Here is a 10,983-nt window from a genome sequence, read left to right on the forward strand (position 1 = left end):
GTCATGACACAATTTCCCATTTTCTGTTGAACTATTTATTACCCTACCCTACAGTTGTTATAACCCACCGTGTGTGTGTGTTTAAACTTAAATTCAATTTATATTTTCTTAGAAGAGTTACCGTGCAATATGTCAAATATGGTCAAACTGCTACTAATACTAAACGCAATGCCAAACAATAATGCACAATACCCAAAGACACAATGCAGCAGTGTGAGCGAGAAGAGTGACTCGTTCAAAAGAGGTTTGGTTAAATTGATAGAAAGGAGTCCAAGTGATGAAAACTTTGCCTTCTGATTTAACAAAGTGCCAAAAGTACCACCCACAGGATAATAAACTACAAGGGCTCTGCCTCTGCTGTTGCAGGAACAGTTCCAAAACCAAAGAGTTTGAAAATAATATTATACTTTTTTTTGAATCTCATAAGTTCATAACAGACCCACTTCTCCACCTCTCTACTTAACTTATGTCTCTCTCTCTCTCTCTCTCTTTTTTTCTTTTTTTCTCCCTCTATTTTTATTTTACCTTTTTACTTTTTTTTGCCTTTTATGGAACCAACTGTACACAAGGGAATGCACTACAGCAGACCCATTTCCACCCAACACAACAACGGTGCCCCCCTCTTCCCTCTCTCACTTCCCTAACTCCTCAGCTTTTTTTTGTTGTTTCTTTCGGCGAAGATTTGGATCAGCAAATTTTGCTAGGTAGCTCCTACTCCAAGAAAATCAATGAATGGCATGTTAATCTTATCACCCACAGTTTCACTCTCTTCAGAAATTGAGACATTGGACCTATTGGTGGCAACTGACTCAGATACTGATACTTCTGAATTTGCATCTGAAAAATTAGACTGGTCCACACCCTTAAGCTTTCCCACTTGATCTGCCTTTTTATATGCTACCCCTTTCCAAGAAGCACCACAAAACTTGTTAAAACTCACATCCCCTCTAGCTTGCCCTGCAATCCCACACAACAACACATGGTAAGACATAAATGTAACATATACAAGGTAACATTTTTTTTATCCGTAAAAATTGAAGAAAAGAGTTATAACAAGTTATGTATTTTGTTCAATTAACTCATGATCCAAGATAACATATACCAATTAATGATCCAAAGGCTTGGTGATTCTGAGATGGACCAGGATGGTCAAAGAGTCTTCGAAAAGGAGGGGTAACTTTGGCTGAGGAGGGAGTTAGGGAGAGGTTAGTGCAAGTTGAGGCAGATTCATCAATGGTGCTTGAGATGGTTGATTCACTCCCTGCATTGTTAGACAGAGTCAGATCCAAACCCTTTGGAAGGGTTTCATTAACGACAAGTTTTCTCCTTCTATACACACTGCTAGAGTGCTCCCTCTGCCTCCTAGCCATGATCACATGCCAGTGGTTCTTCACTGCATTATCTGTCCTTCCAGGGAAGAGTCTTGCAATCATGGCCCATTTGTTACCATACATTCTGTGTGCAGTAATAAGTCTCTCCTCTTCCTCCTCAGAAAAGGACCTTCTGTTGATCCTAGGATCTAGCTGGTTAAACCACCTCAATCTACAACTTTTTCCTGCAACCAGAATATTTTTTTAAGAAAAAAAAAATAGACAAAAGAAAAAAGACATGCAGAGTTAGATTCTTTAAACACAATGACACAGATTTTTGTCCTTGTAAATATTAACTTCAGAAAATGGTACTAAAAACACAAACTTTGAAACAAATTAAGCCTAAAAACAGATTTTTTTAGACAATTAAATTACCTGATCTTCCTTCTAAATTCTCAGCAATCAAGTTCCAATTTTGAGGGCCATATTGAGCAACAAGCTCCTTGAGTCTTTCATCTTCAGCTGGCCTCCAATGACCTCTAGCACAAAGCTTGATTTTCCCTGAAGCAGAGCTCTTAGCTTGTGCTTCATCAGCAAGTTTTAAACACAAGTTCCTGTTCTCAATCTCAACCCCTTCTTCATCACTGGCTCTCTTTGTTCCCCTGCACTCCGAGGGCTGAAACACTGTGGACCCAAAAATCTGAAGACCCATCTCAGGCTTTGAACCCTCTACCCCATTTTCATGTCCCATAGACAAAGGAGGAGTTTGTGAAGAACCCACATAAAGAGAAGAAGGAGGGAAGAAACTCATGTCTCTATTGCTACCTTCACCAACATTGTTCAAGTGCTGTGAAGAACTCATGGTGGTGTCAAAAACAAAATCAAAAATAAACAAAAGGGTTCACAAAACAGGTTCCTCTCTCCCCTAGGAACTAACGCAATGCCAGAACCAGAAGCATAGAAGAAAATGGAATGAAAACAGTTTACTAACGCAGTATTGTTGTACACTCACTCATTCACTGTCTCTCTTCTACCCACCCATGACTGAAACTGAATCACAGAAGAGAGAGAAAGAGAGACAACACACACACGGTGGGGTTGAGTTACAAGATTGAGAAGAAAACAGCAACGTTTTAAAGAAGAGAGAAATAGGAAATAGAATTTTGAAACAGAGAGAGAAAGAGAGAGAGAGAGAGAGAGAGAGAAGGCACACAGCAATAACAAAAAAATTTGAGAAGAAAAGGTGCGAGCCCACACGAGGATTCTGTTCACTATGTTTTCATGTGTGTGTGTTTCTCTCTCTTCTATATTGTGAAGAAAGAGAGGAAGGAAGTGAAGAAATGAGGTCAGGGGGTCCTTATTTTGAGACTGATTTCTCAGCGAGAGAAAGATAATACTAAGAGAGTGAAGAGAGAAGGGGGGGTTTCGGTTTTCTCTCTCTAGAAAAGTCCATGATGTGTGCAGTGTGCATGCAGTTCGAGAACCGCACGTGTGGGTTGTCACTAAACTAAAAAATAAAAAAATGCAATGCGTGGTGTTTTGTTTTGGGTGTTGTTGTTGCTGTTTTCTTCTTCTGCCACACTCTCTCGGGCTCTGGGCTGAAGAGAAAGAGAGAAGAAAAAAAAAAAAACCACATTCTCTTTGTCTCTTTGTTGAACCTCTTTTTGCTTTTCTCAAAGGGAAACGGAAATTATATGAATTGAAAGCCAACAAACCAAAGTTAAAATCATTCATCTCAACCATCTCCTTTTTTCTTTAATTTTATTATTTTCTTTTCCTTCCTTGGCTTCTTTTCTTTCTCAGGATCGATGTTTAATTACTATTGTATTAATTAACCACTAGTAGTATTAATTAGTGCATATTTAAGTCGCCACTCTCTAGGTTTGAGTATTTGGCCAAAACAGCACAGTTTTTTTTATCTTCATTGTTATGCCAACGTATACTTATTAGTCAATATAATTAAGAGATAGAAAAGATTGAATGTTTATTAAAAAATTTAGTTTTCAATCATTTTCAAATGTTTTGAAAATAGAAAAAAAAATTAAGATATATATTAAAGGTCATCCAATTATAAATCATGTGTATAATTAATTTTGAATTGTTAAGTGTCATACAATAATTACTACCTAAAAAATCATATTAAGAATGGTTCTTAGAAATTAACCATGTAAAAAAAAAAAAACTTAACGTTGAGAGTGTATAACTATTAAAACTGTCTCAATGCTTAGAAGGTTTCTCGCGGTACGAAAACTCTTGAAAATACTTGTTTACAAAGATCTTTTAAATGGAATTCTCTTGCATTTTAGAACTTTTTGGCACGAATCTACAAATTATCAAACATCAAACAACTCACATGCATCTATTACGTCACAAGTTAAAGACTAACTAGCTAATTATCGGGCATAGGTTCTTACTAACTAAATATCTCAATAACGATGTCAGTTATCTTGCTAATCATCTTGCTAATTAACAAAGTTAAAATATCTCAATAACGGTGTCAGTTAACATCTTGCTAATCATCTTGCTAATTAACAAAGTTAAAATATCTCAATAACGGTGTCAATTAACATCTTGCTAATAATGCTTAAACATCTTTGTAACAATGTAGCATCTCGCTAACGATGCCTAAATATGTCAATAACGATACGGTGTTGACTAAAATCTTCTTGATAATGCCTAAATATCTCAATAACAACGTCAACTAGCCTCTTGTTAATAATGCCTAAACATCTCAATATTTATCCTGAATGGTGAGATGCACAAATTACACGAAACCTAACGTGTAACACTTGCAAATTTTTAAAAATAAATGTTGATTAAAAGAATTACAAAAATATTAAAAAAAAATGACAATACATAGGCGTGTGATTTTAATGAAAGTCATTCGCACTATTTTTTCTTATTTTAAACACTCTCATGTTTTTATATCTTTCTTTTTCTATCATATATCATACATTTTTTTTCTCTCACCGGATATAAAATAATATTTTAGGTGTCTAACTATATTTTTTTTCTATTTTATGTAACAATGACAAGCAATCAAACGTATTGAGTTTTTACTTTCGTACCGTCAATTGAGACTGGAATTTAAAATATATCTAGACTGACATGACTGTATTCCACTACAATAACATTTATAAAGTGTCTTGTACAAGTCGAACCACTTGATATATATTAATAAATTAATAAAATTAAAATCACATTGCACATACTCAAGTTTTTAGGAATCCAATATATATATATATATAGCTGCATGCGCACGAAGGGATGGGGGTGTAAACATTACAACAAGTGACATGCTCTTAATCATGCAAATTAAGCTAATAAATAAATCAGCAGATCATGCAGGAATTATTGTGTTGATCGCTTTGGAGTAAAGGAAGATTTGTATCAACTTAATGAGATGCATGAAACAAAAATGTGATATCAACCAAATGGATCTTTCTTTTTTCTACGAGATAATTGAATAATTGAATTTATAAGTTATTATTAATGAATTTGATCCCTTATCTCATTTCAAACTTCTCGAGTAAAAAAAATGGAAAAGTCAATCCAATAATTAAGCCATTTGTTTACTATTTTATAACATAACCAACTGCTCGTTCCTTTTTGTTTCCTTTTTTTATATTTTTCTTTTTGTTTCCTTGTTTTCCTTCCTCCTCACCACTTTTATTTTGGGTGTGTTATTTACTTATTTATTAGTACTACAGCGATGAATTTCTTCCCAATCTTTGATATTGTGAACAAGTATGGTCAATACCGTCATAATTAAGGTCATAGAAAACTCAAAAATATAGAGATTGCAGCTGAAACTACAATTGTGAAACATTTTTTAAAGAGTAAATAATTATACTGAGACTCTCTGAAAATGTTGTCAAATTTCTTCTTATACCTCTTTTTTCTATTCTCACATTAATTTCTCTTAGTTGTTTTAAAATACGACAACTCTGTAAATTAATTGCTTCATTTAAAGTAGACTTTTGTAAACAGTAAAAATAACAGAAAATTATGTTTGGTCTCAAGAAGTATAATTTACTTTTTTATATAAAAAAAAAACATTGTTTTCCATTATTGGTTCAAGAATAAACACATAATAGATAACTTTACCGGTTCAACATTACACAGGAGAATAGATCAGTTACATTTGAGACAAGCATACACATGAAGAGTATGAGGCAAGTGGAAGACCTCACCAAACGCATGAGGCTACACTTACACACAAACAGGTTGGTTTCCAAGGAAAACGTTGGGTTTTTTTTTTCAGAGGTTAAAAAAAACGTACGAAATGATGGGTTTTACTTGTTTGACCGTGGAAGATATTATTGCAACACCATTGGGAAACATCAAACATATCAACACTATTTTTGCTTTTGCCTACTAGAGTTATCTTACGTACACATAACATAGTTTTTGCATATCCTCACACGCATTTCTTGTTTTTTCTTGTTTTTGCATTCTGTTTGGCTGGCCCCATATATCGCCTCAAGATTCCTTCCATTTCTTTGTAAATGATCAAATAATCACACTTGACATGTCACTCAATATATATTTTCAACTATATAATATATTATATATTATTAACACACCACCATGGTCTCGTCAAGTCTTCAACCCCACCATGCCACATAATAAATCGACTCCACAATGTAACATTATTCATATTCATGTAACGTACAACATATATACATTTATTGTCTGTCAAGAAAAGAAAATCAGTTTTGACTTGTCGTTTGCTTTGTACTTTGTTCACGAACATTGGCAATGTCATGATTGTATTTATCAACAATTAAATTGCGCCTTCATAGTGATTCATAATTTATCCCACAAAATTAAACTAGCTACTTAAACATAAAAAATAGTTATTTATGGGGAAACTATTAAACATATATAGCTATAAATGTATATTTAAATTAATTTTAGTTATAACTTTTATGTTAAAGCATATGTCATGTTAGGTAATTAGGTACGTACAAGTGGATCCGAGGGATAGTGTAATAACAACCGTTAAATATTCACAGAACTTACTCAGTGTATTGGCTAGCGATAAAGTAATTATAATATAGTAGTGGGTAATTTGCATCATTTTTTAAATTACTCCATTTGATTTTTTTATTAGATTCAATTTATTAAGAGTACCCCTACCATTAAATATGTCCTTTATTTATTTATTGAAGTACCCCTAGCATTAATAAAGTCCTATAATTAATGTGTTTTAGAAGCTGATTAATGAATTAAGAGAAATAATTTTAATAATAGATATATTTGTAAAAATAATATTGCAAGAGACATCATGGACTATGTCTTATAAAAAAATTAAACACCACTTCTAATTTGATTCTTATAAAACGGATCGGAGTAAATATTTAGCATTATTACATTCATTTTTTTATTTTTTTTTTACCCTAAGTAAATTTGTTTAATTTATATGTTTTTAATCCTTATGTGAAATAGCGAATTTTGATTTTGGTATTTGAATTTTTTTCTTTAATTTTCAACCCTTAAGATTTTCAAATTATTATTTTGACATGTGTTATCATGTTATACTTATTAATTGTTTATGTATTTAACAATATCTCAAGTGACCATCTCAGGTGATAGTTACTAGTATTTCTAGTACCATGTCAGCTTGTGGCATCTTTAAAAAAAAATTCTAAACTCTTAAAATAATTTTTATTTATTTATCTTAAAATGAATGTTAGAAATAAAATTAATGATTTCATATTGTGGAGGGATACCGAAAAAAGTATTTTATGGTGATCAATACAATAATTTACTTATCTTACAAGAATAAAAAATAATTATTTCATATTTTAGACAAATGAAAATTAAAAAAGAAAATACAGAAAACAAAATTAAAATTCAATCATTTAATATAAATTAAAAATATATTTAAGTTTACATACAATATTAAAAGTCTAAAATCATTCGTGATTACAGAAAAGATATATAATAAAGTTTAATATTTATGTATTAAAAGTTTTATATTATTATTCAATCACAAATTATCATTTAAATTACTTTTAGATAATTATAATTATTTTAAAAGTTAATAAATTTAATTATTATATATGATGATTACGATTAAATGACTTAGTAAAAAAGTGTATGTTGTAAGTGTATACCTTTTTTTCTCTGTACAATATTATGTTAAAATAAATTCTGAAAAAATAATGTTAACAAAAGGAAATTCGATAGTACGTAGGATTAAATTGAATATCATTAAAGTTCAAGGAAATTTATTCTAAAACAATTAATATGCCAAAAGCCTAAAAGGGAAATTGAGATTTGTTGATAGATAAAAGAGAAAGAAGCTTAATATATGAGGTTTGATGAAGTTACTTGTTGGGCTTACTTAATCATGTCCAAATCAAAAGGATGATCATGATCCGCTGGAAAAAAGCAGAGTGTAAAGAAAGGAAATGCTAAGGAAAGTTTTGAGAAAAGATCCTATCAAAAAAGGACTGAAAGAAAGATCTCGTTTTCATTGGCCAGAATCTCAGAAGCAGAAGAGAGAGAGTGAGAACTGAGAAGTGCATCGTTACGTTACAGTTCAGAGTCCACCCAAAAAATAAAAATAAAAATAATAACTTTTACCGTTACCCTTTGAACTTTCAACCCAAAAGAAAAAGAAAAATACTAAGAAAAGGTTGAAGCAGAAATGGACAAATGGTGAAGCGCAAAATTGGGTTTGGTTTGGTTTGTTCGCAGAAGGCACACGCGTGAGGGATCAGGTAAATTCAGACGAGAGAAAAGAAAAGGAAAGGCTATGACTCAGAAAGAACGGTTTCGTTTTCAAGTATTGAGTAACGGAAGCATGACATGCACTTCTCATTTATTCCTTTCATTAATTAATGGCTTTTTTAGTACTACTATTTATATATGTTTTTCTTTTTTTCTTCTAAAGTTAACTAGATGGAGTATTTGACAAGGGTGTGACGTAGATTTCAGTTATTACTACTTAACTTACTAACCTTGGCTGGATAGAATTGTCAAATAAGAAGAATGGTTTAATGAAAAATAATTCTAAATTCTGGCGTAATATTCTCCTATTATTCTTTTTACTTTCTTTATATAATAAGAATATCTCCAGTGTTTTTTAACAAGGAAAATTAACGTGAGTTGAGTATTTGAAACTCATTAGAGTTATATCAAATTTTTGAGTTGTATAAGCACTTATGAGGCTATTTATAAATTATTCATAAATGAGATTCTCATGTTAATTAGTAATAGAATTTAAATTCATGTTCTTGTAATATATGAGTTTAATCTGTATCAAATGGATTAATCTTTATTGGTAATATCTCAAATACTTGATTACTTAAGAAAATATATAAGGTAGATGGGATGATTAAGAGGAGAAAAAAAAATAAATGATATATTCAATCCTCTATCTAACAAAACTTTTATTTATTGAAGCTTTGTCTAGTTTGGAAAAGAAAATGAAATATAAAAAAAAAGTGAAAATAAGAGAAAGAAAGAAAAGTGAGATAATTTTTAGGTCGTTTGACTAAGAAAATAAAAGAAAAAGTACAAAGGTTTTATTTTATCTTGTTTGAATGTGTAGAAAGTAAAAGGAAAAATAATGTATATGTATAATGATAAAAACATGATATTCAATTTGATAAAATTGTGTAAAAAAAAAATTGATATTTTACTTACACAATATCATTTTCTTGTCTTTTTCACCCAAAGTGGATGGATTGTCATATAGGTGGGTCCAATAAACTTATTTGCAATTTCTTCCTTGTGTTGTAACACAATGCCAAACAAAGGAAGGAAATCATTTTGATTTTTTTTTTCATTCTCTTTTCATTTCATTGCTTCATCTTTCACAAGTATTAGACACATGCTAAGTGAATTCTTTTCTATAATTTTAGACTAAAGTTTATGACTAATCATTGGTCCAGTTTCGTTGGATTCAAATCCAAAAACTTTTTTTTTTTGTATCAGCAAAAGGTATATTTCGTTATAAGAGGAGACATAGGGTATCCAAACCTATATACAAGTGTAAATGTTGTGAACCTGAATAGAAACATAAATGAAGAATGCAGTAGCAAAGAGAAGAAGGTAGAAAAGCTTAAGACATAAGAGAAAACTTTGCTTATATTCTTCTTATTTCCCTTCTGTTAATACAATGCATATATATAGTTATATGTGGCCACTACAGGACAAAAGTCACTGACAGAATCCTCTAGGCACGCAGAGGAGCACTAACAGAATAATCCTAATGCACTACTGCTAATAACAAAATTGAGCACTACTACTACTTACATAATGGAGCACTACCAAATAACTGGAATTGTGCCAAAATCCCTTAAACATAACCCTTCAAGTGTTGAGGTGTTTTCTCTCTCCTAACATTCTCTGGCCCATCAAAGACACCTTGTCCTCAAGGTGTTGGGACTACAACCATGATTTCAAAAGTAGAACCAAGATCCTAAATTAAAATGGGTGAAGGAAAATAGCTCGTGCGCGAATGCAGGTTAGTGTTGCGGAAGCAAATCCATTTGATGGCGTCAATAATGGCGTAGAAGGTGAGGAGGAAGGGTTAGTCGAGCTCCTTGTCCCTAACCTTGGCGACGAAGGTGACGAGGGGGAATGAGTAGAGGTCCGAGGGGGAGGATGCGACGACTGGGGTACTGCTTGCGGATCCAGGGGATGGGAGCCCAGCGGCGACCAGAGGACGTGTGGGGCACATGGTGCTTACTGTTGGCAGGGAGGTGAGGAACAAGCATGAGTGCTTGGCTTTGTTGCATCAGTGCAGGGCATGGAAGCGGAATTGTCATAGGCAACGGCATCGGCATGGGTGCATGTGTAGGGGGTGCCTGCATAGAAGAAGAAGATTGAGGGTGTTGACTGATTAATAGGTTATCCATTTCTAGGAGAAGGACATCTAGTTTGGCAGCCTTGGAGGCTTGGGTGGCGGCAAAGTGGGCAATGGCGGCCTCGAGTCGATCAAGGATGGGGTTCAGGTTCCGCCATTGGAGCTTAATGAAAACACCAAATGTTATGAACCTAAATAGAAACGGAAATGCATAATGCAGAAGCAGAGACAAGAGGGTAGAAAAGTTAAAGACATAGAGAGAAAACTTTGCTTATATTCTTCTTATTTCCCTTCTCTCAATACAATGCATATATATAGTTATATATGCTCACTACAAGACAAAAGTCACTAACAGAATCCTCTAGGCACGCAAAGGGAGCACTAATAGAATAATCCTAATGCATTACTTCTAATAACAGAATTGAGCACTAATACTACTAACATAATGGAGCACTACCAAATAATCGAAATTGTGCCAAAATTCCTTAAACATAATCCTTCAAGTGCTGAGGTGTTTTTTCTCTCCTAACATTCCTTTCCCATCAAAAACACCTTGTCCTCGAGGTGTTGGGACTACAACCATGATTTCAAAAGTAGAACCGGGATCCCAAATTAAAATGGGTGAAGGAAAATAGCTCGTGCGCGAATGCAGGTTAGTATTGCGGAAGCAGAGCCATTTAACGACGTCAATAATGGCATAGAAGGTGAGGAGGAAGGGTTGGTCGAGCTCCTTGTAGCTAACCTTGGCAGTGAACGTGACAAGTGGGAATGAGCGGAGGTCCGAGGGGAGGATGTGGCGGCTGGGGTACTACTTACGGATCTAGGGGATGGTGGCCCAGCGGGGGCTGA

General features: G+C 33.3%; 1 protein-coding gene across 1 annotated transcript; it reads right to left on the bottom strand.

The window, feature by feature from the left end:
• Window positions 1-275: 275 nt before the first annotated feature.
• LOC114398234 (transcription factor CSA-like) lies at window positions 276-2,754 on the bottom strand. The gene is made up of 3 exons (XM_028360412.1): window positions 1,746-2,754; window positions 1,103-1,555; window positions 276-957 (listed from the first exon to the last, which is right to left on the bottom strand). Exons 1-3 carry the CDS (start codon window positions 2,170-2,172, stop codon window positions 701-703), a joined length of 1,137 nt encoding a protein of 378 aa, XP_028216213.1. The 5' UTR covers window positions 2,173-2,754; the 3' UTR covers window positions 276-700.
• Between the last annotated feature and the right edge of the window lie 8,229 nt (window positions 2,755-10,983).

Source organism: Glycine soja, chromosome 19, assembly GCF_004193775.1.
Source record: "Glycine soja cultivar W05 chromosome 19, ASM419377v2, whole genome shotgun sequence".
Taxonomy (NCBI): Eukaryota; Viridiplantae; Streptophyta; class Magnoliopsida; order Fabales; family Fabaceae; genus Glycine; species Glycine soja.